This window comes from Cordyceps javanica, chromosome 3 (assembly GCF_051103115.1).
Source record: "Cordyceps javanica chromosome 3, complete sequence".
NCBI lineage: Eukaryota > Fungi > Ascomycota > Sordariomycetes > Hypocreales > Cordycipitaceae > Cordyceps > Cordyceps javanica.
The window spans coordinates 2,579,864-2,606,987 of NC_139297.1; the positions used below are offsets into that span (position 1 = coordinate 2,579,864).

At 56.8% G+C, this 27,124-nt stretch overlaps 11 protein-coding genes across 11 annotated transcripts; 5 read left to right on the top strand and 6 right to left on the bottom strand.

The window, feature by feature from the left end:
* Positions 1-45: 45 nt before the first annotated feature.
* Positions 46-4,357, bottom strand: V2A60_004987 (uncharacterized protein; the record flags this gene model as incomplete). Its single annotated transcript, XM_083256301.1, has 2 exons — positions 46-3,499; positions 3,570-4,357. The coding sequence occupies 2 exons, from the start codon at positions 4,355-4,357 to the stop codon at positions 46-48; spliced, it is 4,242 nt and encodes a 1,413-aa protein (XP_083112427.1).
* A 2,010-nt stretch (positions 4,358-6,367) lies between these two features.
* V2A60_004988 (Zn(II)2Cys6 transcription factor) lies at positions 6,368-8,597 on the top strand (the record flags this gene model as incomplete). Its single annotated transcript, XM_083256302.1, has 4 exons — positions 6,368-6,415; positions 6,586-6,680; positions 6,767-7,511; positions 7,581-8,597. The coding sequence occupies 4 exons, from the start codon at positions 6,368-6,370 to the stop codon at positions 8,595-8,597; spliced, it is 1,905 nt and encodes a 634-aa protein (XP_083112428.1).
* A 274-nt stretch (positions 8,598-8,871) lies between these two features.
* Positions 8,872-9,827, bottom strand: V2A60_004989 (uncharacterized protein; the record flags this gene model as incomplete). The annotated part of the gene is made up of 2 exons (XM_083256303.1): positions 8,872-9,415; positions 9,550-9,827. The coding sequence occupies 2 exons, from the start codon at positions 9,825-9,827 to the stop codon at positions 8,872-8,874; spliced, it is 822 nt and encodes a 273-aa protein (XP_083112429.1).
* Positions 9,828-10,875: 1,048 nt separating this feature from the next.
* Positions 10,876-11,556, bottom strand: V2A60_004990 (GNAT family N-acetyltransferase; the record flags this gene model as incomplete). The annotated part of the gene is made up of 1 exon (XM_083256304.1): positions 10,876-11,556. One exon carries the CDS (start codon positions 11,554-11,556, stop codon positions 10,876-10,878), a length of 681 nt encoding a protein of 226 aa, XP_083112430.1.
* A 542-nt stretch (positions 11,557-12,098) lies between these two features.
* On the top strand, positions 12,099-13,741 carry V2A60_004991 (Zn(II)2Cys6 transcription factor domain-containing protein; the record flags this gene model as incomplete). The annotated part of the gene is made up of 2 exons (XM_083256305.1): positions 12,099-12,158; positions 12,236-13,741. 2 exons carry the CDS (start codon positions 12,099-12,101, stop codon positions 13,739-13,741), a joined length of 1,566 nt encoding a protein of 521 aa, XP_083112431.1.
* A 1,194-nt stretch (positions 13,742-14,935) lies between these two features.
* V2A60_004992 (glycosyl hydrolase family 79 C-terminal domain-containing protein) lies at positions 14,936-16,587 on the top strand (the record flags this gene model as incomplete). Its single annotated transcript, XM_083256306.1, has 3 exons — positions 14,936-15,062; positions 15,121-15,220; positions 15,297-16,587. The coding sequence occupies 3 exons, from the start codon at positions 14,936-14,938 to the stop codon at positions 16,585-16,587; spliced, it is 1,518 nt and encodes a 505-aa protein (XP_083112432.1).
* A 272-nt stretch (positions 16,588-16,859) lies between these two features.
* On the bottom strand, positions 16,860-17,532 carry V2A60_004993 (40S ribosomal protein uS8; the record flags this gene model as incomplete). The annotated part of the gene is made up of 2 exons (XM_083256307.1): positions 16,860-17,119; positions 17,400-17,532. The coding sequence occupies 2 exons, from the start codon at positions 17,530-17,532 to the stop codon at positions 16,860-16,862; spliced, it is 393 nt and encodes a 130-aa protein (XP_083112433.1).
* A 778-nt stretch (positions 17,533-18,310) lies between these two features.
* Positions 18,311-19,113, top strand: V2A60_004994 (40S ribosomal protein eS12; the record flags this gene model as incomplete). Its single annotated transcript, XM_083256308.1, has 3 exons — positions 18,311-18,313; positions 18,577-18,889; positions 18,989-19,113. 3 exons carry the CDS (start codon positions 18,311-18,313, stop codon positions 19,111-19,113), a joined length of 441 nt encoding a protein of 146 aa, XP_083112434.1.
* Positions 19,114-19,396: 283 nt separating this feature from the next.
* Positions 19,397-19,969, bottom strand: V2A60_004995 (peptidylprolyl isomerase; the record flags this gene model as incomplete). The annotated part of the gene is made up of 4 exons (XM_083256309.1): positions 19,397-19,414; positions 19,470-19,606; positions 19,680-19,782; positions 19,853-19,969. The coding sequence occupies 4 exons, from the start codon at positions 19,967-19,969 to the stop codon at positions 19,397-19,399; spliced, it is 375 nt and encodes a 124-aa protein (XP_083112435.1).
* Positions 19,970-22,196: 2,227 nt separating this feature from the next.
* Positions 22,197-24,509, top strand: V2A60_004996 (pseudouridine synthase PUS7; the record flags this gene model as incomplete). The annotated part of the gene is made up of 2 exons (XM_083256310.1): positions 22,197-22,312; positions 22,361-24,509. The coding sequence occupies 2 exons, from the start codon at positions 22,197-22,199 to the stop codon at positions 24,507-24,509; spliced, it is 2,265 nt and encodes a 754-aa protein (XP_083112436.1).
* A 721-nt stretch (positions 24,510-25,230) lies between these two features.
* Positions 25,231-27,024, bottom strand: V2A60_004997 (kinase-like domain-containing protein; the record flags this gene model as incomplete). The annotated part of the gene is made up of 4 exons (XM_083256311.1): positions 25,231-25,381; positions 25,435-26,096; positions 26,154-26,912; positions 26,974-27,024. The coding sequence occupies 4 exons, from the start codon at positions 27,022-27,024 to the stop codon at positions 25,231-25,233; spliced, it is 1,623 nt and encodes a 540-aa protein (XP_083112437.1).
* Between the last annotated feature and the right edge of the window lie 100 nt (positions 27,025-27,124).

Below are 27,124 nucleotides of genomic sequence, written 5' to 3' on the forward strand. Positions count from 1 at the left end.
TCTAGTGAAACGAAAACGAAAGGATTGATATTTGGCCGCAGCTCTTTACTCTGCCTGCTTGGATCTCTTGGTACGCAGCTTCATGAGAACGTATACGAGAATATAAGAGCTGAAAACCAGGAGGACAACAATGCCGGCGTCTCGCCAGCCATAGTAGTACTCGTTGAGGTTGAGGGTGCGCAGATAATCCTGCGCCTTGGTGTAAGTACAGACCTTGCAGTCCGACGTCGCGTCTGGGTTCACCAAGTTGGCGACAGAGCCAGGCCCCTGCGAGTGGAGGTATGTTTCGAGATACTGGCCGCACGACTGGCCGCTGGGAGGGTCGAAACGCGCAAACTCGCTCTCTTTGCACTTGACGTCGTTACCCCACATGGTAAAGGTGAGGATGCTGCCCATGAGATAGTTGAACGGGTTGAGGTAGTACATCCAGTAGCGCCAGAACGGCTGGATCTGAGCATAAGGAACGAGGACGCCGCAGAAGGATACGAGGACACCAATGATCAGCGGGTTGACCAGCGTGGCCGACACGACGTTCGGCGCGTAGGCGGCAATGAACTGGCCAATGCCCGTGTACAGGAATTCGTACATGAGCATGACGAAGAAAGTGCTGCCTGCGCGCGAAGAGGCGCCGGGGAAACCGACCGTGTAGTACCAGCAGAGATAGTAGATGACACCACACACGACCAGATAAGGCATCTCGGAAACGATGAGGCCCGTGGTGAAGGCGAACCACGAGTACGTCTTGGACTTTTTCTCGCGCGTCTCGAAGATGTCGCGGCGGCTGATGAAGAGCGGCTGCAGCTGGGCGAGCACGCCAGGCGCCACGAAGATGAACTGGAAGATGGCAAACATCTTGGCTTGCAGATCGCCAAACGAGTTGCCAATCATCCAGAAGGAGAAGCCGTTGAAGAGCGACGAGAAGACGTGCAGCATGACCTTGTTGTTGACGTACTCGGTGTTGCGCCACAGCGACACGTTCATGCGGTGGGTGACGACGCGGATCTGCTCGCCCATGGGCGTGGCAAACTCGTGGCCGTCGTCGACGGTGCCGGGCGGCTTGGCCGCCGCGTCGGCAATGATGCCGTCGAGCTCGGCCGTCATCTTCTCGTGCTCGGGCGACGCCAGCCAGACCTGGTTCCAGTCGCGGCTCTCGCCGCCGCCGCCGCCGCCGTTGCCGGACACGACGTCAATCATGTACTCGGCCGGGTTGGCCTCGGGCGGGCACGGGCAGCCGTTGCGGCCAAAGTAGTCCTTGATGGTCTGGCCGTGCTCGCCAATGTCGCCAAAGTAGACCGTCTTGCCGCCCTTGGCGAGCAGCAGCAGGCTGTCAAACTGCGAGAAGAGCTGCGCCGACGGCTGGTGGATGGTGACGAGCACGGCCTGGCCGACGGCGGCGAGCTTGCGCAGGAACTTGACGGTGCGGTACGCCGACTGCCCGTCGAGCCCGGACGTGGGCTCGTCGAGGAAGATGAGGATGCTGGGCTTGGACACGAGCTCGACGCCAATGGTGACGCGCTTGCGCTGCTCCACCGACAGGCCGGCGCCGACCTCGCCGATGAGCGTGTCCGCGAGCGGCTTCAGCTCCAGCAGGTCGATGATGGTGTCCACGTAGGCGAGCTTCTCCTCGCGCGGCGTGTCGCGGCTCTGGCGCAGGAGGGCCGAGAACTCGAGGGCCTCGCGCACCGTCGCGTACGGCTCGTGCACGTCGAGCTGCTCGCAGTAGCCCGCGGACCGCTGGAAGGAGACGGGGAGCGGCCGGCCGTCGACGAGGATGGAGCCGGTAATGGTGCCGTCCGTCTTGCGCTGGGCGAGCACGTCGAGGAGCGTGGTCTTGCCCGCGCCGGAGGAGCCCATGAGCGCTGTCAGGTTGCCGGGCTTGATCCAACCTTGCACGTTGTCGAGCAGGCGTCGGTCGCCAGAGGGCGTCTTGACCGTGTACGATAGATTCTTCCACGTGAAGATGGAGGTGTTGCGGACAAGCTTGTTCTGGAGTGAGTCGCTGCCTTCTTCCTCGGTGCTGGAAGGGGTTCCGTCCGCAGAAGCGGGCAGCTCCTTGGCGTTTTGGTTTTCTTCATCAGCCGGCGGGTTAATCACCACGTACTTGCTGTTCTCGCGGGGAATCACCAGACTGGGGCCGTTCTCCGAGGGCGACTTCCATCGGCACGTAGCCCACACTGTCACGCCGACAAAGAGCGCCCACCAGGCCCAGACGATGCCGAAATTACGCCAAAGGTGAGCATGGCTGTAGGACAGCGAGGCCAGATAGTCGTCACCATAGATGAAGGACTGTCCGGGCTTTCCGCCGCCAATGCCGGCACAGGCACTGTGGTTGGAGTTGAGGTAGTCGGGGCCGCTGGGGATAATGTTGTTTCCGACGCACTGGACGATCTTGCCGTGGAACTCGTTGGACAGCAGGGCATCGAACGCGTACGCGAGCGGGTCGATCCAGAACACCCAGACCAGCCAAGGATGCATGTCAGGCTTCTTCAGCTGGAAACCGGCATACAGGAAAGCGGCGGTGACCACTACACCAGAGACCTTGGAGGCGTCATCAAAAGTCCTGAACAATGCGCCGATGGCACGGAACATGGCCGTCATGCAGAAGCCAGCAGACAGAACAAGAACCCAGTAAGTGAAGAAGGCGCCCGCTGAGCGGTCTAGGTCGACCATGAAGTACAGAATCAGCGCAAAGGTCGATGTCTGGAAGAGCAGAACGGGAATGTCGGCGGCAATCTGCGCCAGGCAGAAAGCAGCCGGGTGGAAAAAGGCAAAGGACTTGTGCTTGACCAGGACGGGCCTGCCGTTGAAGGAGTCCGTCACCTCGGACATGGCAACCAGGGTGGGGTACAAGAGGGAGAAGAAGAGCGTGCCGGACTTGGAGAGCAGGCCGCCGGTGTTTCCCGGGGCGTTGTAGAAGAGGGAGCCTGCGATGAGGGCCTGGATGATGTTGGTGGTCTGCTTGATGAAGAAGGTGGCCTTGTCGCCCCAGATGATCTGGTACTGGCGCGACACACACGCGCGGACCTGCTGCGGGAAGCTGACGGTGAAGGGGCTGCCGGCCGGGATGCCCTTGTGCTTCTCAACGGCGACGGCCTTTTCGAAATCGGCCGTGCTGTCGCGCGCCTGCTGCGTGGTGGGGTAGTCGTACTCGGCCGTCATGCGAGGGAGCAGCGGCGACGCCTCGTAGGCGTCGCGGATGGCGGCCGCGGTGCGTGGGAACTTTTGGCGCTTCTCGGGTCGCACCTTGCGCTCTGACGGAATGGTGACGCCGGTGAGGTAGTCGGCGACGTTGGCGCCGGGCTCGCAGATGAAGCCGAGCTCTTCCATAAACGGCCGGGCTTCGGCGAGGGGCCCGTAAAAGGTCTCCTTGCCCTCGTCGAGGATAAGGACCTTGTCAAAGAGGTTGTAGATGCCGTTTCCGGCCTGGTAGAGGGTTACGATGGAGGAAAGGCCAAGAACGTCCGTCATGGCCCGGATGGCCTTGGCATAGTCAAGGGCACTGCCGATACCGTTAGTTGCATGGTTCTCTACTAAGTGTTCTCGTGTATAGCTGTGTGTGGCCACTTTACCTGCTGGCGTCGAGACCTCGTGTGGAATTGTCCCAGCAAAAGACGCTGCCTTTGGCAGCCAGACACTCAATGATGGAAACGCGCTTGCGCTCGCCGCCGGACACGCCGCGGACAAAGGCGTTGCCGACCTTGGTGTCGTGCGTGTGCTCGATGCCCATGGACTGGAGCAGAAAGTTCCTCGCCTCCTGGCGGTGCGCCTCCGGGTCCGACGCGTCGCTGGGGAGGGTGAAGGGGACGTTGAGGCGGGTGGCAAAGTCCATGGTCTGGCCGACGGTGAGGGTGGGGAAGAAGATCTCCTCCTCGGTGTTCATGATGATCTGGCCGCGGTAGCGGCGGGCCTCGTCGGCCGTCAGCGAGCCAAAGTGCACGTCGCCGGCGACGCGGGCGTAGCCGCGGCGGTTGTTGGCGAGCACGTTGAGCAGGGTGGTGCAGCCGGAGCCCGGGCGGCCGAGGACGAGCAGCATCTCGCCGGGCTTGACGCAGCCGTGGACGCGGTCGAGGATGGTCTTCATGGGCGGCGCGCGGCGCGAGTCGCGAATCTTTTGCGCAACGTTGAACTGGGAGCCCACGTTCTCGTGGATGGCCGCGTCGGAGCTGACCGCCTCGACCGTCAGGTCGGTCCAGGTGACGCCGAGCTCGCGGCGCGGGAAGCCGGAGGCGCGGTCGCGCGCGTCGGTGGCGACGACCTTGTGCTTGAGGTGCCAGTGGCTGTTGTCGTTGCCGCCGTTGTTGCTGTCGTCGTCGGCGGCGGCAATGCCGGTGAGGGTGGGCGCCTCAGAGCCCCCCATGATGGTGACTTGGGGTTGAGGAAGAGATCGCTAGAGGTAAAAATCAAGATGCAAAACGGTCCGAAACAAGGATAAAAAAAGGTCTGCTATTGCAAAGGACTTGTTATTCGATATGGGAGAGCTATAAGAGGTTTGAGAATGGTGATTCAAGGAGTTTCACGAGTTTACGGGAATGGCCTATACTTTAAATGGCCTGGCAGCTTCACCGTATAAGATTCATGACATTGCCGCTCCGCAGCAAGGGCCGGGAGCTTATGGCCGCGAAGAGCGAGGTCCATAAAACACTCCACCTTGTCGCCAACGCACTGGGAACGACCTTCTCAGCTAACAATAGAAGAAAAGTAGAGCCGAGAAAGAACGTGAAAAAAAAAAAAAAAAAAAAAAAAAGTTTCCATCTTTCTTCCGCTGCCCGCAGATGGCGCAGTTCAACAACCCGCTAACGCTAGTTACCTCAGACCTGGCACTGGTAGCGCGGGTGCGGTGCGGTGCGGTGGGTAACGGGGGGCCACAGGCCGGGGGTCAGAACCATGAATTTCCTTTTTGGGACAGATTTAACGGCCGTCACCGGGACTCTCATCCCCCGCTTAGTCAGTCATCCAACAACGTATTGGACGACGCGTCCACTTTGGCAGCCACGGAGGCTATCAGATCGGCCTGACGAGCAACTTCTTCCCGACTTTCACACGCTAGCGAGATGGTTGATTCATCAGCACGCAGGGCTGATTAGAAGGCCAAAAAGAGAACAATAAAGGGGGGTATCAAGACGTGATCCCGCACTCCGCCGTTGCCGAGCGCCGCCCGCGGCGTTTACGGGCTCGGACTCGACACCCCGCCGACATTGTTAATAGGGCTGCATCCGGTGGCTATTGATTGCGACAATGCCATTTTTGAAGATCCCACCGGCCCTTTTTTTTAGAATTCTATTCTAGGTTTTTTTCTTCGCCTTTGTCTTTTTCTTGGTATCTTGAGCCTTACTTTCTGTGCACGGAGCGACTTCACATGTCTAGATAGCCTGCATGACTAAGCGGACATGGCGACGGCCGGTGCCAACTTGTTGTGGAGTCGAAAAAGCCATTCCCAGCATTTCTAACCATGTTTATTATTTGGGGAATCAGCTCGCCCCAGTAGATGCGGGAGCTGCGTACATTAGAGTAAGTTGATGCCCAAGAGCCCTCGGTTCGAGAAAGGAGGAGGATGTTGCAGATTTGGTAATTTGCACTATCTTTATGCATCTTGTTTCCATTGAGGCTAGGAGGATCGATACCTGGCTACTATGTAAACATCTGCGCTGGTCTCACTAGTTACAGGATAATTACTTGCATATGTACCCTTCCTTCTCTAGGCCCGGATACTTTGCATAGACAGGTCCGCCATCTCGTCTCTCCGGGCTGTGTGTGAAACGCGTCATCAGGAGTGCGGCACAACTCCAGCAACCGTTTCGGGGCTGACACGGGTCGTATAAATTGACGAGACCGTTATCCAAACTCCGACGCTCGCGGCTTCGACGTCTCCCGTAGCCTATTGCAAGGGGGGGGGCCGTCCTAAAACTTTTGGCCCTGATCTTCCTCTGAACCCAGCCCCAACACGCGGGGGCCGGCGGGGACAGTGATCCGAAAAAGCGCTTAGTCATCGGCAAATTCTCTCTTCCCTCTTCACACCTTTTGCCCATGACCCGCGGGCTGCGTGTCCGCGCTGTAAGAAGGCGACAGAAAACCAAACCAGTTGAGTGACTCACATCCATAGGCCCTTTTGGCGGGATGAACGGTCTGTTTATCTCGTGAATTTGTTGGTGACGCCGAATCGCCTTCCTCCGAGATCAACCGCCGAGCCTGCCTGTGGAGCAGCAAATACAAGACGGAGAGACCTGAGAGTTTGAGCAGAATTCCTCGAACCCCATACCCTGCCCTGTTCCATTTACCATCTTGCATATCATTGAGCAGCGTTCATCTTGGGCCGTCCGAGCTGAGATCTCCCCATACTTGGACCAAGCTACTATCCCCGTTGCACGTCATGGTGAACAACAAGAGACGGTCCTGCGACGTCTGCTATAAGCGAAAGGTACGCCCGAAATCCATTTGTCAGGCTTCAGGCCCGGGCCAGCCACATATTAGACTATCCACCCTTCACGGCCATGTTGTTCGTCATCATCCCGGTCGTTCCGCTGTTATCGAGGGCGAGATGCATATGCTAGCTCTGCCGCTAACATGTCAATCTCCGCTGTGTAATAGATCCGATGCGATGCTGCCGAGACAGGTGCGACCTGCGACTGGTGTGCCCACCATGGCCTAACATGTACCTTTACGCCACGAAAGCCTCGCTCACGGTACGTTGCCCTCCCTCCTTTCCATCAATCCGAGTACTTTGCAGTGCTGTTGGTTTGCCATGACCCTCCATCTGACACCCATCTAGCACTAGCAAGACTACTGCTACTGGAACAAGCAGCGCGGACTCCCAGCAGCAGCAACAGCAGCAACAGGCTGTTTTGCACTCACCGCCAACGAGTACTTCAGCGGCCTCTACACCATACTCAAGTACGAGTAGTAGCTATCCGGACAACGGAAGGAAGCCGACGCGCAGTTACAAGTGCTCCGTGTGCCAGGCCCGGCCGTCACCCCGGCAGTCTCGCACGGCCGGCAAATCCGCCTCCCGCCAGGACACCTACTCCAGTCATGACTTTGGGTTCGTCTGTCTGCTGACCGGCATACCACACTTTTCAGATGGTTGCGAGGAGTGGTTGCAGGCTCGGTCAGGGCTGACGCCACAGTTTGACTTTCCCTCTTTCCAGCGTTGCAGCCTCGATGATCTATCGCCGCTGGCGGCGAGCAGGATCAAGCTGCCTCCACGCTGGGCTTTTGACGCAATGCTCAGTGCCTTTACCAAATCGGATTTGATCCTCGTGTTCCCCTTGATAGATGAAGTGCTGATTGAGGAGACGGCGAACCTGGTGTATGCCACCGAAGGAACACCCTCGCTACAGCACATCAGCGCCAAAGCCTGCGTCTTGTCTCTTCTTACTTTTGTGGCACTCCACTACCCTGAAGTAAAGGCAACCAAATACGTCGATCTGGAAATCTATGCGCAGGCTTCGAAGCTCCTCATTGCCGAATGTCACGAAGACACGAGCCTAACAACACTGCAGACCTATTTTTTAGTGGTAAGATGACGTCGAGCATGAATCCCTCACACCTTTGCTCGTTCCTATATCTAACTGCTATGGCACCAGATGATGCATGACATGACAGCCGGTCGTATGCAGGCCGCGGCCATGTACAACGCTCTGGCGTGTAGAGCAGTGTTTGCCCTACGCGGGCATCAACGTTTATTCCCCTGTCCAAAGAATCGCGTGCTGAGCATCGAGGAGCGCGAGGATCGCCACATACGGCTATTGTTCTGGATGAGCTACTACTTTGACAAGGACATCTCGCTGCGCAGCGGTCACCCGCCCAGCATTGACGACGAGTTTTGTGACTTGACACTGCCCGAGGGCTACAAGGAGGCCCGGTGGGTTAGCAGGAGGCGCGATCCGACCAGCAACACGCAAGACCCGTTCTTCCCCGGAGACATGGAACTGACAATGGTCAAGTCCAAGGTGGCTCGCAGTTTGTACGGAAACAAGGCATGGGAAAAATCGGAAGCGGAGCTGATACGGACGATTCGTGAACTCGACGCGGACCTCGAACACTGGCGAAGTTCCATCCCGCGCGATTTCGCCCCTCAGCTATCTGTGCGCAAGGACCTCTCGATTGCCAGCGACCTCAGCCAGTGCATGACAATGTTTCATCTGGAATTGCACCTGGAATACCACCATGTTCTCATGGTGATTCATGGTGCTAGCGGCCTGAGCGCCGCAGCACACGCGCCAACTGGCACCATATTGCCAGGCGTCCAATCCAGTCTGGAGCTGTCTGTAGAGGCCAGCAGGTCGACACTTGTATATCTCATGGCATCCGCCAACCGGGTAGCCAGCGAGGCCTTCTGGGCCTTTATCTTTTACCCAATGTCGGCGCTCATGACGCTCTTCTTCAGCATCCTTCGGCGGCCGCACAGCGATTCTACCTTGCAGGACTTGGAGCTTATCGGTATGACTTCGACGATTGTGCGCACGATGCCGATACATGTATCGGTGCCATTCGCGACTGAGTATCTGAGGCGGATAGACACGTTTGTGAAGGAGCTTCACAGACTTGCCAAGGGCACGATAGAGCGGTCGAGCCGTGAGCACGTAGGCAAGTCTATGTAAGGGACGGTAATAAAGACGAGGCCAATTCCACTCTCAATGATTACATGATGTCAATATTTTCTGCCTTGTGTATTTAACGAGTGTAATGTTTAATTAATTCCAGTGTCGGGCAGGATCAAAAAGACAGGAGCCTGGGGGAAGCAGGAAGATCCAACAAGAAAGAGAAGCCCAGGGCGAGAGGAAAAGTACAACTATCGTGGTAAGAATAGAGTCGATGGTTTTTTTTCTATATTCGAGAAAACTACAACGGAATTGACGAGGACAGTGCACATTACTAGTAACGCTGTCTCGAGTCACCATTGAACAGTTTACCTGTCCTGCTGCCTAGCTCGGTGGCGCTCTCTGGAGGAGGGACGAACGTGTTCAGGTTGCTCAGCGTGAATCCGAGCGCAATGTACATGACGACGACGACGAACTCTTCGACGGTGGCCATGCCAACGCGGATACCGACGCTGCCGCCGTAGATGGAGAAGTGCTTGTTGTTGGCAAAGGCGGCAACGAGGGAGTAGAGGATGCGGACGGCAATCAGGGGCAGCGCGAGGCCCACGGCGACGGCGACGCGGCCCTCGCGCGGCTCGAGGATTCTGCGGTGCGGGAGCGCCAGAACGAGCGAGAGGCCGACGCCGAGGAAGGCCAGCAGGTAGAGCACGACGCCGGCCTTGACGGTGGCCGGTATCGTGATGGCGCCCGAGGCGTCTGGCCTCGTGCTCGTGCCCCCGACGATGCTGAGGATGGTGGCGACGAGGATGACGAGCTGGATGGCGCGAAGCTGGACGGTGCTGAGAAGTTGCTTGCCCGCGGCATTGATGCGGTCGGTTCTGGTGGACGAAAGTTAGAGAGGACTTGGCAAGAGGAGGAGGAGGAGGAGGAGGAGGAAGAGGAGAGAGAAAGAGAGAGAGAAGGGATGGGATTCCAAGTGCTTGGTAGTCAAGGGGGGTTTGATTGAGCGTACAATCGAGTAATCAAACCAAGGGTGGCGAGGAGTAGCGGCGACAGGCCAATCGAGTCAAAAATGAGCGCAGCCGTGATGACGCCCTGGGAGGGGTGGTCGCGGGCGATGAGCTGGCAGACGGCGCCGCCGATGCGGACGACGCAGAGGAGGCTGGTGTAGATCCAGCCGGCGGAGCGGGCGAAGCCGTGGCGGGCGCAGACGATGATGCTGGCGACGAGGGCCGGGACGAAGACGACGAGCTCGACGACGGCGACGCAGGCGGCACTGTCGAGCTTCATGACTGGACGGAGAGGGAGGGAGAGCGGGAAGGGATTCGAGTTGCGTGGGATAATGGCTGTCTAATATGAAAGTAGAGAGAGAGAGAGCACGACGAGATGTATGTATGAGAAACTCGTTTGGATAACTTTGGAAAGATTGTTGATATTTATTTCCCCCGGTTTTCTTGTACATGAATAAGAGCATCTTGTACTCGACTCTATATACGTCTATCACGGCGAGGTAAGTGAGGCACTGCGAGTTGCGGATTGCCAGCGAGACATGCTTCCCAATCGGGAGTACGTTTCGTAAAAGCCAAAAAAACTTGTTCATGATGATTAGTGTCAGGGTAAGGCAGACAAATGAAAAAAGAAAAAAAAAAGGATAATCCAAGTTGGGTGGGGGCACCTTTCTCATTTGCGGAATTGGCGAATCGTGCTTTAGGCCCTGACGACGATGAAAAAAAAAATCCAAAGGGTTGCAGTAATAGTCATTTTGTCGGGAATAGCCTCTTTTGGAGGTTGGGATGAGACGGCAGAGAGAGAGCCATGGCGCAGCGTTAATACTGGTAGGGCTGACGCAAGCTGGCTATGGCGGCGCTAATCCCCTTTTGGGTGGTCATTTCGTAAAACTGCAGTTGCCGCTTTTGACTGGTTGCCGTGGTTAGTGCTAAGCTTTGCCCCAACATATGCTACCCAAGGATGCAATATGCTTCCAAAGGCTACACATTTCTACAGGCCCTAGAAAAATCTGAAAAATTCACAGCAAGGCTCTTTCTTTTTCCCTTTATCAACCCTTTCCCATGTGTATTGGGCAACTTTGAGCACCAGCAACGCTGGTCTGCCTGCATCAGTAAAGGCAACGGCAGGGGCTGTGTTTGTAGCATTAGACCCACTTTAACAGTCCAAGCCAAGCCTCCCCCGTTTCCCCCTCCGTTTGCCCCTCCGTTTTGCCCATCGTCCAAATTACATGGTTCAGTATTTCCGGGCCACGTCCTCGATTACGTGAAAGCCCTTCGCTTTCCAACCGACCAAATGTCAGAAAGAAATTAACCTCCCCCACAGCCTCTGCTCACAAATCGGCGGCGGCGGCGGCGGCCTCCAGATCCTTCTCCATGACGATAAAGTGCAGCGCGTCCTCATCATGATGGTCCCCGCTAGCCTCCGCCGCCGACCAGGGACACGGCTCCCTCTCGCCCGTCTCGCGGTACCCGCGCCGCCGGTACCAGTCCAGAAGGCCCCCGCGGCTCGACAGCGTGTTGAGCTGCATCGTCGTCGTGCCCCAGAGCCGCCGGCAGCGGTCCTCGGCGTGCTGCACGATCGGCCGCGCCAGGCCCCGGCCCTGGTGCCGGGCGTCGACGGCAAAGGTGGCGAAGCGCGCCACCGTCGGGCTCTTGCGCCGGACCTGGTAGCATGCCACGACGACGACGGCGGCGTCGGCGGTGCTGGTGGCGCTGGCGGTTGCCGTCGTCGTCGTCGTCGTCGTCGTTGTGGGCAGACACCTGTCGGCAGTCTGGGTCGCCGACGACTCGCTCACGACAATGACGGTGCTGTCTGGCAGCGTAATCTTGTCCAGCATGCGGTCCAGCGGGATGCTAAACTGCGCCATGGCCCCCGTCGCGTCCCTAAACGACGTCCCGGGGTGTCGGAAGCTGTCTTGCACAAGACGCTGCAGCAGCACGGCATCGTCGGCCGTGGCAACCCGGTAGTGCAGCTGGCCGGCCGCTGCCCTCTGTTCTGGTTTCTGATTCATAACGTCGTGCCCCTCGTGTATAGTGTAAAATATCATCCAGTAGACGTAGAGAGGGATGTACTGCCATTATATCATGTGATGATGGTGTCCAGTCAGATCAGAGCTCGCTCTTATTACTCGCTCTTATTACTAGTGTGACTCAGGCCTCGCGGCGCCGGGCCCAGGCGTTGGGACCAAGTCGCATCTCGACCCAATAACTCGTCTCCCTCCAGCAACCAACTACACCCTCTCCTTGTTCCATCCTGAATACCAATCCTGAATCGACCTTTTCAGTTCAGTCCTCCGTGCCGTACAATTTGCTATTTTCCCTCCATGACTCGGCATCGCCGCCCGCCCGCCAGACCAGCTCAGCCTTGGTCCACTACGGCGGCAAGGCTTCCAAATACTAGTGGCGATCAATGCCCACGTAATAAACCGCCAACGCCCTCCCTCTCCAACTCCCAATCCAACTCTGCAACGAGAGCAAGCCAACGTCGGGCCCATCAATACGCGACGTGCCTAAATTTTGCCATCATCGCACCACACAAGAGCCGACTCTCCCCATGGTCTTCAGCGGCCGCCCGTCCACAGCGTGCCATGCATGCCGCCCCGCGCGGCGCAAGGTGAGAGAGAGAGAGACTTGCCGCAAGCAAGATGCGCCCAACAAAGCTTCAACAAGACTGATCCATCATCGCTCCAGTGCGATCGCGCGCCGAAAGGCTGCTCCCAGTGTCGCCGCAAAGGCCACGAGTGCCCGGGCTACCCAGATCCCACGGCCCTGCGCATGCGCAATGAGACCACCCGAGTGACGCTCAAGCAAACGTCCAAGTCCACAGCACACGCCGCCGCCGCCGGGCCACGGAGGACATTGCCGGCGCACGAGAGCGCATCATCATTACCGTCATTATCATCATCTTCTTCTCCTTCTTCGTCCTCCTCCTCTTCTCCGCCCTCGTCATACTCTCAAGACGTCGTCTCGTCCTCCGATGTGCAACCTCTCGCCAGCTCCTCCTCTCCGTCCGTCGCCCTGCCGCTCCAGCTCAGCACCGAGCTGCAGGCCGTCTCTTTCCTCTTCCACACCTTCATCGCCGCGACGCCGTTTGAGGGCTACCTTCCATCCTTTTACCTGCCCGGCAGCCCGCGCGACGACGCGTGCGCGTGCGCCATTGACGCCGCGGCGCTGGCCGCCTACGCCCGGCACGCGCGCCGCCCCCGCTGCGCCGACGCCGCCCGGGAGCGGTACGCCGACGCCCTGTCCCGCGTCAACGCGGCGCTCGCGGACCCGCGCGCCGCCGTGCACGACCGCACGCTCGTCGCCGTCCTCGTTCTGGCCCTCTTCGAGGCCACCGTCTTCCAGGCCGGCACCGCGCCCACCAGCTGGGTCGCCCACACCTGGGGCGCCATGCAGCTGCTCATGCTGCGCGGCCCGCACCAGCTCGCCGCCTCGCCCGCCGCCCGCCAGCTCTTTGCCCACACCAGCAACAACGTCAAGGCGAGCTGCATCCAGCGCTCCGCCGCCATCCCCCCGCCCTTCCTCGCCTTTGACGAGCAGGTCCGCGGCCTGCTCGACAGCCACGACCCGGCCGTCCGCCTCGCCGACCTGCTGCACAAGGTCAGCGCCCTCAAGGCCCGCTCCCGCGACGAGCCCCGCAACCCGGCCCTGCTCCTCGAAGCCCTCCGCGTCGACCGCGACATCATCGCCTTCTGCGACGCGCCTCCGCCCTCGCTGCGCTTCGACCGCGAGCCGCCGCACGGCCGCTGCGGGCCCGCCTGGACCTTTCGCCGCATCGTGCACGCGTACCCGAACCTGCGCCTCTGCAAGGTCTGGAACGCGGTCCGCCTGCTGCGCATCTTCCTCCTGAGCTTCCTCGCCGACGACATTGAGCACTTTCGCGTCGACGAGACCCTGACGGACGCCCGCACCCTGGCCGGCCTGCGGAGCTACGCGCGCGCCCACATGGCCGACGTCGCCGTCGACGTCCTGGCCACTGTACCGAGCTTTGTCCACACCCAAGGCTCGACGCGGACCTTTCTCGCCCCCGGCCGCTGCCTCGGCTGGCCGCTCGGCATCTTGGAGATGAGCAGCGTGTGTCCACCGGATGCGAGGCTGTACGCGCGCAAGACCCTCGAGTGGCTGGCCGAGGACCTGAACCTGCCCCAGGCAATCGACCCAGAACGACATCCAGGTAGCCGAGAAGACTGGTAAGGAGTCCCCCTTTCCCATACGTTATCTTGGAGAGGAAAGCTAACACACACCTCACAGGCTTCATTTGTTCCATCTTGGCTGAGGATGATTTCCTAGTAGCTGGCTCCTTATAGCCACCATGATACCCCCCAAAAGTACATTCGAAGATTACATTGATGATACATAAAAATGATCGTCTCATTCCCCAATGACTCGATATGCGCACCATTGCAACCCCGTTCAGTACTGTGCCTGCCATTGCAGTGTCGTAAAGCCCACGGCTTGTAGAACCTGCTGTAGTCAATGCAGTTGAGAATCGATTTCGCTCATGATCCTTTCCCATAAGTCTCATAGCACGGTGCACAGTGCTACGAGCGGCCCTCTACGAACATTTCTTCTCCATTGGCATGCGATAGAGCTGTAGCCACCAACGCCACCAACTCGAAAGTCCACACTGGAGCTTAACCCACGGCCGCACATTGTCTATAGGGGCATTTTGGCACGATTTGTGATATGACTGATTTCCGCATTTCATAGCAAAGCGCATATTGCTACAATATCTTTCTTGTGACCCTTTGCTAGAACTATTCGGTGGAACCCGGTCGAATACACGATTGCATTGTATCCTCTCGTTTACTGCACTTTCGCAGTTTATATTGTCACGAGCCCGCTTCCGCAAGTGCCTGTGCCAGGTTCTGTAATCACAGTGACGGCATCGATGGAAATGCCGGCGCATGCGATTTCATAATGATGAGCTCTCAATCTACGGCTTATAGGAGCCACGACCAAAGAACCCACTGTGAGATAGGAATGAATTTGGTGACGACGATTTGCTACAGTAATTGAGAAAGATGGTTTGTTTGACTCTTTTCCAGTGATTTCCCCCCCGAAGCTCCAGCTAGTTGTACTATTGTAGTCTTTAAAGGGGGCTGGATGTACCCGTTCAAGGCTAGACAAATGCGACCCTAAATCTCACCGTGGCGGCACTAAGACGAGGCGGAAAAAACGCCGATTGCTGGAACATCCTCAGGGTCGGTCCGATGCAGATGCCGGCCCTAACCCCAGGTTGCCAGGATCATTAGCATTGTTGCTTTCTAGACGGTACATTTATACCGCACAGTCCGTTACGAACGATGATCTGCTTGTCTGTCTTTTCTCCCCAGCCTAGAGTTTTCACGTTGAGCGCTTCGTGGCTAAAGACGTGCTGCAGAACAAATGGTCAAGATCTTCGCTCTCGCGGCGGCCATTGTGCCCAGCGCGTTGGCCATTAATACTGATGGCAGCCTCTACTCGTCGTTTGTCTCGCTCTCTATCGAGCTGATTGGATTCCCGGACTGGGCTGGTGAGTCTACAAAACTCAATCCAGGAGCAAAGCTTGCGCTGCTAATCAATCAACCCAGGTTCGAAATCGACTGCAAATGAGTACTCGAATAACCTCATCAATGGACTGGTCAGTGCCCAAGGCAGCCCGATGGTTGTTCGTGTGGGCGGGAACTCGGCGTGAGTATGAAGACAAGAGCCGACCTCCTTCTCTCATCGGCTGTCCCGCCGCCGCATCAAGCTGACCGAGGTCCAGAGACCGTGCCATTTACGACGAGACTCTCGAGACCCCGACCGCCGGCAGCTGTCGCAACGCCGACCCCGGCGCCTGGCAGTGCATCGGCCCCAAGTTCTTTGACTCGTACGGCGCGTTCCCGCCCGGCACGCTGTACTCGCACAACTTCAACGTCGCGACGTGGAACTCGTCCGGCTTCCGCACCCTCGAGGCCACGGTGCCGCTGGCGTGCAACGCGCTCCGCGGCCAGCTGGCGCTCTTCGAGGTCGGCAACGAGCCCGACCTCTACATCGGAAAGCGCCGCGGCAGCGACTACAACGTCCGCGACTACCTCGACGACTGGACCAACACCACGGCCCGCTTCGAGCACGCCCTGCAGGCGGCGTGCCCCGACATGGTCCAGCACCTCCGCTACATGTTCCCATCCGTGAGCTCGCCCGGGTCTCGTCTCCGCGTGCCGGACATGTTCAAGGCGGCTGCTGCTGCTGCTGCTGCTGCCGGCGGCGGCGGCGGCGGCGGTGACAGCATCAAGCGCGTCGCCCAAGTCTCGGTGCACAACTACATGGCCGGTGCGACGCAGCCGGGCGTCACGCTGCAGGCGACCCTCATGAACCACACGGCCGTCGCGCGCTCCATTGCCGGCCACGTCTCCTACGCCAGGTCCATCGCCGCGGATGCCGACTACGTCATCGGCGAGCACAACAGCCTGTACGGGGGCGGCGCCGCGGGCCTCTCGGACGTCTTCGGCGCCGCGCTCTGGGGCATGGACTTTGCCCTCCACGCCGCGTCGACCGGCGTCGTCAAGCGCGTGCACTTTCACCAGTCCGTCGGCTCGCCCTACGCCGCGTGGTCCCCCGTCGCGCCGCGGGAGACGAAGCCGCCCTACTACGGGAAGCTGGCGGCGGGTACGTTCCTGGCCAACTCGTCCGCGCTCCGGGTGAGGACCCTGGCGCTGGGCGGCCGCGCCGACCTCGACTCGGGCTACGGCGCGTACGTCGGCGGCTCGCTGCAACGCATCGCCATCCTCAACCTGCGCGAGTACGACTCGAGCGCGGGCAAGAGCCGCGGCAGGAAAGAGTACGCCGTTCAGGTTGAGCCATCCTCGCGCTGGACCGTCAAGCGTCTCTCCGCGTCGGGCGCCCGTGACAAGACTGGCGTCACGTTCAACGGCTTCGCGTATGAGGCCAAGACTGCGGGCAGGCCTGAGCGTGTCAGCTCCCGACCAAGCAATGAGAAGGTCAAGGCAGACAAAACCGGCAGGCTGGCCGTCGAGGTCGCAGACTCTGAAGCTGTGGTCATTGTTCAAGCCTAAACAGTACATATGCAATTACACTCCAATATACATGAATTGTAAGGACGCCAGCATCTTCACAGGGACAATCCAAGTTTCATAACCAGATATATGCGGCATCTCGTAACAGGTCTCATTACTAGGGCCTTCACATTTCGCTCCTATGTAAATGGATGCTAAATAGTATCGACTGCAACAGTCCCAAAACGCCGCCAAGTGCCGTAACCGTTTTTGGTATCCTTTTTTTTTGTTCTTCGCCCGCTCAAGACAACATAGACTTCAGCAACTAGCATTTAGTAGAAGAAGCCAATGATCTTTCCGGCGACGTGCTTTCTACGGGCCTCCTCGTGGTCCATGATACCAGCAGAGGTGGTGAGGATGACGTAGCCGAACTGACGGGCAGGGAGCAGCTTGACAACCCACTTCTCGAGGTCCTGGAGACGGACGTTGTAGCGGGGAGAGATGACACCAGTCTTGTTGAGACGGCCGTTCAGCTGGACGACAATCTTGCCGGAGCGGTGGTCATCGACCTCCTCGAACTCGCCAATGTAGCCTGAAAGAGATGAAAATTAGCACATTGCTTTTTGTCGCGACAACCCTAGCATAGACGTCATGGCAAATATTCCCCCCGAGAGAGGAACGCTCTGAATAGAGCGCTCAGGTCCGACGCAGTTCAATCTATCGGCAACTTATAGGGGCTGAGTCGTGGTAGCGTGTAGAGACCGTCACCCTAGTTATCATGCCGAACTCAAAAAAGACCTGATTCCTCTCTCCCGGTGCGAATGTGTGCCTCTCTATACTGTCTCCGAGGCAGGGAGCTGGTAAGAACGTACCGTGGCGCTGCATGACCTGGAGGAACTTGACAATGACCTTGGAAGAAGGACGGATCAAGACCTGGCGCTTGCCAGACTTCTCGGCGTTGTTGATGGCGTTGAGCGCATCGTGAAGGACGGAGGTGCGGACCATGTTGGCGGTTTTTGGTGGAGATTCTCAAGTCGGGAAGTGGAAATGAGGTATCTACCAAGAAGTATCATATTAGCCTCGACGTTGCGGCGCACGAGCAAGGAAGAGTGCCCTCGAGCGATTCGAATAGACCAAGTCGACGAGGGTTCAGCCGCTCATATGACGTTCCGAAGAGGAGAGGCGTATCGCCAGACATTAGGTTGCCCCATGGCGCTTCACAATGTAGAATTCCCAACAGTACATATTTCAATGGTGTTGTTCTTCCGCATCGCTCACGTCGGCTACCGTCTGGGATTGCCTTCCCCTGCCACGAGGAGGCATCAACCTGATTTTCGTTTTGATATGTCGATGTCGAATCGCCCGTCGAGCGGGGATCAGCAATCTTCTTGTTGCTGCTTCACATACCTCTTGGTGTTGACAAAAAGTCTGTAAGGGGATGGGGAAGGAAAAAAAAGCCTGTAACTGGATTGCCAAATCGCCAACATCCATCCGCTCCGTTGCAAAAAAAAGAAAAGTGGACAGTGTGCCCTTGTGGTCCGTGCACGACAAATTGCCCTAAGGGTAACGCACTTTGGCCAGTTTTACATGGGCGGTGTCGCTTAGACAGACAAAAGTGGTCCAGCAAGTCCCCGCTATCGCCAAGTGGTGTAGGACGCACGACAGTCCCAGCAAAATTCATCCTGCACTCATTCTTCTCTCTTTTTTCCCTCCTTTTCCTCTTCCCCCCCCAAACATCAACTAAATCTTCGAGGATCGCCCGACGAGAATAAATACTATCAAGATGGTAAGTCTTGATACCGGTCGCCATTCGAATTTCCCGATCGACCGATTGAAGTGATGAGCGCACGCATCGAAAAATAAAAGGTCGACATCATCTATCGCTTTTCTGCGTGCGCCGTGGCCTAGATGCACGATAAGATGCACGATGCATTTCCGTACCTTCAGCCTCTACATCATTGCGACAATCGATCGGTTGGGAATCTCTCGAACTGGCGGTCAAACATGGGAAACGACTGTGGGATCAAAAGACACTGACAGAGACTACAGTCGGACGTAGAAGACAACGCTCCCGAGGTCGTCGAGGAGGTCGAAGTGTCTGGCGATGCCCCCAAGGGTCAGATGTCCGTTCCCGATGCCCTCAAGGGTGTTTTGAAGCTGGCTCTGATGCACGATGGTCTTGCCCGCGGTCTCCGTGAGTGCTCCAAGGCTCTCGACCGTCGTCAGGCCCACCTGTGCATTCTCAACGAGAACTGCGAGGAGGATGCCTACAAGAAGCTCGTCGCTGCTCTGTGCAAAGAGCACAAGATCCACCTGATTCAGGTTCAGGACGGCAAGCAGCTCGGCGAGTGGGCTGGTCTCTGTACGTTTTTTTTAGGGCAACCCTTCGTGTCCCCTTTGCGAAATGCTGTTACACACGAATGCTCCCGTGCGGTCAGCTTTGCTAACCAATTGCTCACAGGTGTTCTCGACCGCGAGGGCAACGCCCGCAAGGTTGTCAACTGCTCTTGCGTCGTCATCAAGGATTGGGGTGAGGAGTCGCAGGAGCGCTCTGTCATCCTGAACTACCTCCAGAACGCGGAGTAAGGGAAGGAAATAAAAAACACCAAAATTTAGGCTTTGGACAGGCGTTGCGATGTATTTTGAGGAGGGTATAGAGACTGCGGGCTCCGGTCTGAGACCGCTGGAATTGAACGGCGGTTTGTACTCTTAGCCGCTTCATTGGCATGATGAATTCCTGTTCTCATGATGATGACGTTTTGTCGCCCATGAGGAAAGACGAACAAAAAAAAAGTGTTTAAAACAAGTTTCCTCGAACGCTATGTGTGATGATTGGCTTTGTTTCTCTTCCTAGTCGTATTGCAACTACCTACTTGCGACCTTCTACCTGTAGAGATGTCAGACATGGCATCGTCAACTACTAGAGTGAGGGCGATACTGACCATGATGATGTGGTAACCAAACTCTGTCTTGGCTTCGCCAATCTTGGGGTTATTCGTCGTGCTCGGCTCCAAAGCAAAGGCAACCTCTTCAAACTTGGGGTCAAAGGTCCCTTTGGGCTTCCAACCGAGAGCGCCTCCTGCAAAGATGGCCGCGTGTTAGCATCATCTCAAACCAGCTCTCATCCTGGAAAAATGCTTGTCTCGACGTACCCACGCGTGCTTTATCCTCTGAATAGTTGCGCGCAACCTCGTCGAATTTGACGCCGTCGTTGAGCTTTGCGAGCGCTTCCTCCTTCTTGGCATGCTTTTCGCACTTATCCCCCACTTCATATCAGCATGTGTATTCTCATCTGGCCGATGTCAGCGAGGGGCACGGCACGCACCAAAATGTGGCGGACATTGATCAGTTGTGCGCCCTTGGCCTTGCCAGCTGCTTCTTTGTCGCCCCCCTTTGCTTTGCCCCCAGGCTTGTCGCCTCCCTTTTTGTCGTTTTTCCCCATATTGCCAGGCTCGAAATGAAATTCGGTGCAAAGTCGTGGTGACAGAAGAGCCTCGAGGTAGTCAACAACTCTTGTGGTGGGCCAGAGGACCAAGGCGGTTTTGGGACTGTCGCAGCGGGTCTTGGTAGATGGTCGGTTCAATGGTCATAAGAATGACGCTCAATTCAGATTCTCTTAACGCTTTGGCGATTTTTTTTTCTCTTTCTTTGCCTCTTTATTATTTTGAAACCCGCTACTCAGAATTACTTTCGGCCACTTTATATTCCTCAAGTCTAAGTGATATTGTTTTAAAGTCATGCCTCTCAAAGAAAAAAAACAGATAGCGATCTGCTAGTTGTGACTGGAGTGTCAAAGTCCTCGCTTGACGAAAATCTCTTACCGCAAAAGTCATTGCAAATCTTCCGACGTTTCTGCCTGCTCCTTTGCGAATCGTAGCATAGCTTGTTTCCTCTGCTGTAAATCGGCGGTCATCCGTGTTACTCTCTCCTATTGAGAAAGGTCAACTTTCTCTTGGGACTTTTCAACCTTCCATTCGGTGAACGCTTCGTTCCCCCGTCGCTTTTTGATCAACTCGCCTTCATATTTCTCAAATATCAACCAATCATCCATTTGCGAGGGACGCGGTATCCGTACTAGTTCCTCCATTGCCGTTTGTCCCGGGACACGCTCCAGAGTGATAACTACCCTGTGAAGTCCGGTTTCTGACTGGAGTTTATGGCCGTATTGACGTATAATATATCTATATGCGCTCGTAAGTATTGACTTTTCTACTTGATTATTTGCTTGACATGAATGCTTACAGCCCGTCATATCGCAATCCGCACCTTGGAGCCAAGGGACTCTTCAAGCAGTGGCCACGTAGAAGTCGAGTCTTGGCACCAACTTGGGAGATCAAGGAAACTGGCGCTTCCGATAGAGTCAAATCTCTAGAGTATTTGATCAAATTTTTCTCAGGGTCAATTGTTTCGGTTCCAGTCATCAGTGGCAGTGCTGCGAATCCGTATCTACCCTTGGTTGGAGTTTCATGAGTTGAGCCAACAACACCGTCGCGAGCCGCACAAGCGAGGTTAAGCCACTAGCTGTGGTATTTTAGGATGATTTCATCTCTTTTTATAACATTGAACTTACTGCCCTGGCTCAAACTGCTGGTCTCCCTCGACTTCAGATAAGCTTTCGCAACGCATTGCCTGCCAGTGCCCCTCGGCGAAAAGCTGCGTATCTGTAAATGCTATATCTCGTAATTGGCCGTACTTCGTGGTAAGTTTTGTAAGTCTTTTTTTATCAAGGTCAAAATATTCCTGTCGGAAACGCAGTCTCCATTTTCTCTGCAGGCTATGCGCCAGGGCTACTTCTGCCTCGCAACACGCGCTGTCGGGCACCAGTATGTCGGAAAGTAGCTTGTCCAAACGACAAGAACTGATTGTGTCTATGTTGACAGAATATCTGCCATCCGACTCGTCATTCTTCATAGCATTCAATAGTTGAAGCATGTCATCTGCGCGCGCACCAAGAGACCGGTTTTCTTGCAATTGCGATCGAACGGCATCGCATAGCTTTAGAATATCCGAATTATTGAACTGGTATCTGTTTAGCGGGTTCGTGAGTCTGGCGAGTCCAGAAAACGGAGGTGCTCGAAAGTCTTTTTCTCACACCGTTAGAAAGTCTTTCTGTAACGTGAATGCGTCATACCTTGTCGGCTCGGGAACGGTCTCGAATCATGATCTGAATCGTCGCCATCCAAAGCAGCTGGTCTGAGGTATGTGTTATGTTGGCTTTTCATTTCAAAGATAGCATGCTAAATCAGTTTAATAAATACAGGTTATCCTCCAGCCCGCATCCTTTAAATATTCTCGCTCCCAATGCAGGAAGGCACGATGATTGTCAACCCAGCTTCGCAGAGCACCCCGGCTGAAATACGACTGAAGATATATACTTAACGTGTGCTTAAAAAAAAAAGAAAAGGATATAAGACTTTTTACACATGCATATATACATACACATACTGGTCTTCCTCCTTTACGCGGCAATCGACGACCACCACTACCCTGTACCTTGCTCCTCACCGCCTACCACTTGTAGACACCATGCTACACCGCTTACCATGATAGATCATACTGATAATTTTCTGCCGGAAGAAACGGTGGACCCAGTTCCCCAATTCAGTGCTAACCGATCTTATGCGCAGAGACTTTTACATCAGATCTGTCAACGGCTGAAATTCTGAACCATGGCTGACCCTGCCAAATACCACCCGCGCGGTGCGCCTTCGCGCGACAAGGTGCTTGGAATTACACAGCGGGCGACCCCCCTCGAATTCTCTTGGGCCGGAGAAATGAGAGTTCGGTAAGGTCGCATTTCGTCTTTGTGGCCTCGTGAGCTAACGCTAGCCAGGTTTTCCGATTTCCAGGTCAACGAGATAGGACTGGATGGAAAGGTAGTTCACCTGAAGAATGTTGGACTCACAGAGGAGCAAAAACAGGCAGAGGGTATTACACAGGCCGAGCCCGTCACTGCACCAAAAGAGTTAGAGGCCAAGCCAGCAGAAGAGCAGAGCGAAAAGCCGAAACCGCCGGTCAAGGTGATCGAGGTAGCGCCGGAGGATGTCAAGATTTTGGCAGGTCTCGCCGGGGATAAGTTCGCCCAAGAGCTCGTGGACATGTTCCGCGAGGCGCAGACCGTCGATCCGGAACAGCGCGTCAAGCCCGTCTCGTCAGAGCCCATTGACGACAAGTACACGCGCGGCCAGATACACCAAGAGGTGCGCCGCATCTTCCAGTCTCGCGTCGACACCACCACGGACGGCAGCGGCGGCATCGTGGCGACGGCGATCCGCGACCGGCCGCGAGGTAAGAAGCGCGGCCGAGGCGGCGCCGGCGGTCCCCAGCAGCGTGACAATAACAACAACAACCGCGAGCGCAAGGATAACCGGCCCGCCGCCGAGTACCTTCACTTTACATTGTACAAGGACAATCGAGACACCATGGACGCCGTGACGCAAATTGCCCGCATGATGCGGTCCAAGCCGCAGTCGATTGGGTACGCCGGCACCAAGGACCGGCGCGCGTCGACGGCGCAGCGCTGCTCCATCCGCTACACGCACCAGCGCAGCCTCGCCGGCCTCAACGGCAACCTCTGGGGCATCGCGACCGGCGACTACGAGTACCGCGACGAGGGCATCCACCTCGGCCAGCTCCTCGGCAACGAGTTTGTCATTACGCTCAAGAACTGCAAGGTCGTGCAAGAGAGCGGCGAGGCACCCAAGCCCATCACCGAACAGCTGACGCTGCTGCGGAGCAACGTGGGCGCGGCCCTCGAGCACATGGCCGCCCACGGCTGGATCAACTACTTTGGTCACCAGCGCTTCGGCACGCACCACATTGGCACGCACGAGATTGGTAAGCTCATATTGGGCGACAAGTACGAGGAGGCTGTCGACGCGCTCCTCACCTACGACGCCGAGCTGGCTGCCCAATACGAGACGGTCGTCGCAGAGCAGCAGCGGCAGCAGGAGCAGGAGCAGGAGAGCGGCGCAACACCCAACAAGACCAACATGGAGGAGCTGGCACGCCACTACGCGTGCATGCTGTTCTGCACGGGCAAGGATGTCAACAAGGCCGCCAGTATGATGCCGCGGCGCTTCGCCGCCGAGGTGTGCGTGACGCGCCACCTCACGCGCGGTGGCGCATCGTCCATGCGCGACTTTGTCGGCTCGCTGACGCACATCACGCGCGGGCTGCGCTCCATGTACCTGCACGCCTACCAGTCGCACGTCTGGAACCACGCGGCCAGCGTGCGGTGGGAGCGTCACGGCAGCAAGGTGGTCGCCGGCGACCTCGTCGTCGACGACGACGACGCCGCCGCGGCGCCGCTCTACGGCGGCAAGGACCAGGACGGCGACGACATCATCAACCCCGTCGCCGACGACGACGACAGCACGCCCGTCCGCGCGCGCCCGCTCACCGAGGCCGAGGCCGCCAGCGGCCGCTACACCGTCCACGACGTCGTGCTCCCCACGCCCGGCTACCAGGTCGCCTACCCCGAGAACGACATCGGCGACTTTTACGCCGAGTTCATGGCGCGCCCGGAGAACGGCGGGCTGGACCCGCGCAGGATGATGCGCATGCGTCGCGAGTTCAGCCTGCCCGGCCGGTACCGCAAGCTCATGAACCGCTTCCTCGCGCCGCCGAGCGTCGAGTTCCGCACCTACGCCGACGACAAGGAGCAGATGCACCCGACGGACCTGGACGTCATCAAGGCGGCGGCGGCGGCGGCAGCAGCAGCAGCAGCACCAGTAGCGGAGACGACAGGAACGACGACGACAGAGAAGGGCGACGGGAAAGAGGAGGAGCAGGAGGAGCCCGCGGCGAAAAAGGCCAGGGTCGACGAGAATGGGACCAATGGCGCCGTCGAACAAGGCGAGTCAGCACAACCATCGCCACCGGCGGAGAAGATCGCGGCGGTCGTCAAGTTCCAGCTGGGACGCAGCGCGTATGCAACCGTGACGCTGAGGGAGCTGATGGGTGACATACAGGAAGACTAGACAGGAGTTGTGTTGGGATTCCCCTCAAAACAATAATGATGGAAACACAAGCCATGTGATTTACGAAATGTCTAAAAGACAGCGTTGTACATGTATATAAGTAAGATTTCATATTCCATAAAAAACGCCTAGATAAGTACGCAACGAAAAGTAAAAAAAAAAGAGTTCAAAAAGATTATGCCAATATCAACATGCCATAAGACTCATTCCCAAGGTATCCGGAATCATTCCCAAAACAATCAAATGTTTTCCCAAACTGTTGTGCGTATTGTGCGTATTGTTCGTCGAAGAGAGTAGTGAGTTTACTGATATAAATTCCTCATTATCCATAATGCCAGAAGAGGTGAGAAGTGGTCGCATGCCCAAGAACAAGCGTACACCTTCCTTTTTCCTCTCGTACACGTCATGATCCATCCTGTTTGCAAGTTGTGTGGTATGTGACTGCCGTGTATGCTCCAAATAATGCAACTGGATATGTTTTTTTTGTGCCGAGGCGAGTATGGTGATGCCCGTTTGTATAATGGTTAGAATGTCCTGGTTTTTCGAAACTTTCTTTTTGGAAAAAAAAAAGAAAAAAGAAAATGCCGCGAAATGGTTGAAACCCGCCGGTAAATGCTAAAGTGGAACTGGTCATGAGCTAAAAGCCACCGATGCGTGGCTGCCAAAGAAAGATGGAAGTTTTTTCGAGGCTGCTTTGCAGCTGGCCCCAGGAGCACGACATTTAGGCCGCTTGTGGTGCCGCATCACCGTCCCAGCCCCAAACGAAGGACAGGTACTTGACCATGTTGACCCTCTTAGTCTTCATCTCGACCATCCAGGGGTGCTCCAGCATTTTCCAGGGGCTCGCACGACGGCTTGGCTGCTTTTCCAGGCTAGAATTCAGTCAGTAATGGAGCAGAGCATGGGAGATGAGGCAGATGCATACCAACACTCAATGAAGTATTTAAAGTTATCACTCCAGTAGACATCCATTTCGGGCTCGTCTTTAAGTTTTGGCACGTTCTGTCGCACAATGTAGGTGAGCAAGTCAATGAGACCAGCACGGGGCTGCATTTCAGTGCCGTCGGCTGGAAAGGGGAAGCGGTGCTGGGCAACTTCGAGTAAGGTGACGCCGGTTGACCAGACGTCGGATGTGATGGTATATGATTGACCCGTGATGCGCTCTGGTGCCATGTAGTAGCTGGTGCCGATAAATGTGTTGGCCTCTCCCTTGGTACCAAAGTCGCCGGACACGCCAAAATCGCAAAGCTTGACAGCGCCGTCACGGCACAAGAGGATATTCGAGGGCTTGATGTCGCGGTGAATGATGCGTCGTGTGTGCAAGTACGTCAGGCCGCCGAGGACACCTTCGGCAATCTTGCCTAAAACCTTTTCCCCGGTTCTTCCACCGAGGCGCTTGACCTCTTTGTAGATGCTGTCCAGGGAGCCACCCTCACAGAACTCCATGGCGATAGATATGGTCGCCGTGGAAGGGTCGACGAAGGCACCAAAATAGCGACAAATGTGATCTGAGGCACAATCCTTGTTGAAACCTAATTCACGGACAATTTGCTTCTTGACATCTGGATCCGGATTTGTGGTAATGACCTGGACAAGCACGTTAGGTAGGGGTAATTGAAGAAAGGAGACGCAATACAAAGATACCTTGAGGGCAAACACAGTTTTGCCACCTTTGAGCATGCACCTTGTAACAGCACCACCGGCACCCTCGCCGAGATTTCCAATTTCGACTATGCGCTTTTCCATACTAGCAATTCTCCAGCCCTCGTCATCGAGATCCTCGACGTCTGCAGTTCTAGCCTTTTCAAGGCTGAGCTTGTCGAAGGCCTCGAGGCCTTGCAGGCTGCCTTCTCTCTCCATGGTGACACCGCCGTCGCTTCTCTCCGAGTACATGGAGCCAACGGCGGAGACGGGATCGGGGGTACCCTGGGCGCGGCCGACGGGAATGCCAAACTGTGACAGCTGCGAAGCAAATGAGAGTGCGGAGAACTGGGAGCCAGCCGACGTGGGGTTGCTATTCCTGCCATCGAGGGGACCGAAGCTGCCGGACCTCGAGTGAGCGGCGCTGCTTTCGCTGCCTGCACCGGCCGACTGCCCGGGCTGGGCACAGTTGTTGTTGGATCTCGGGGTCTGATCGTAGGGAGAGACCTGCATTCCCATGGGGGTGGCGAGGTTCAGAGTGGGCAGCGGGGGTCGGCTGGGGGCCGGCTGGCCACCTTGAGAGACGGGTTTGACGCTGGGGGAGGGGGGAATGGCGAGGCCGAGTCGCGGGGTTCGAGAGCCGCCGGGGCGGCTGCCGGGCAGGGCTGGGCGAAGAAGAGGCGCGGGTGCGTTCATCATGGGGACGTAGCCAGGAGTCGCGGGGGCGGGCACTTGAGGAGCGGCAGCGGACGGCACGGGAGGCTATGCAGGGTCAGTGAGCGAAGAGACTGGGAGGAGGAGGAGAGGGAGGGGGGGGTAGTACCTGGTGGGAGCTCCCAGGGCCATGCGGCTGCGAGGCTCCTGCATCAGCCATGATGGCAAAGGTTGACCAGCGTGGGGAGAATGGAAATGCTGCTACGATGGTGGTGAAGGAGCTCAGGACCGGGACGGGTGGCCAGCGGTTTCGACGGGCA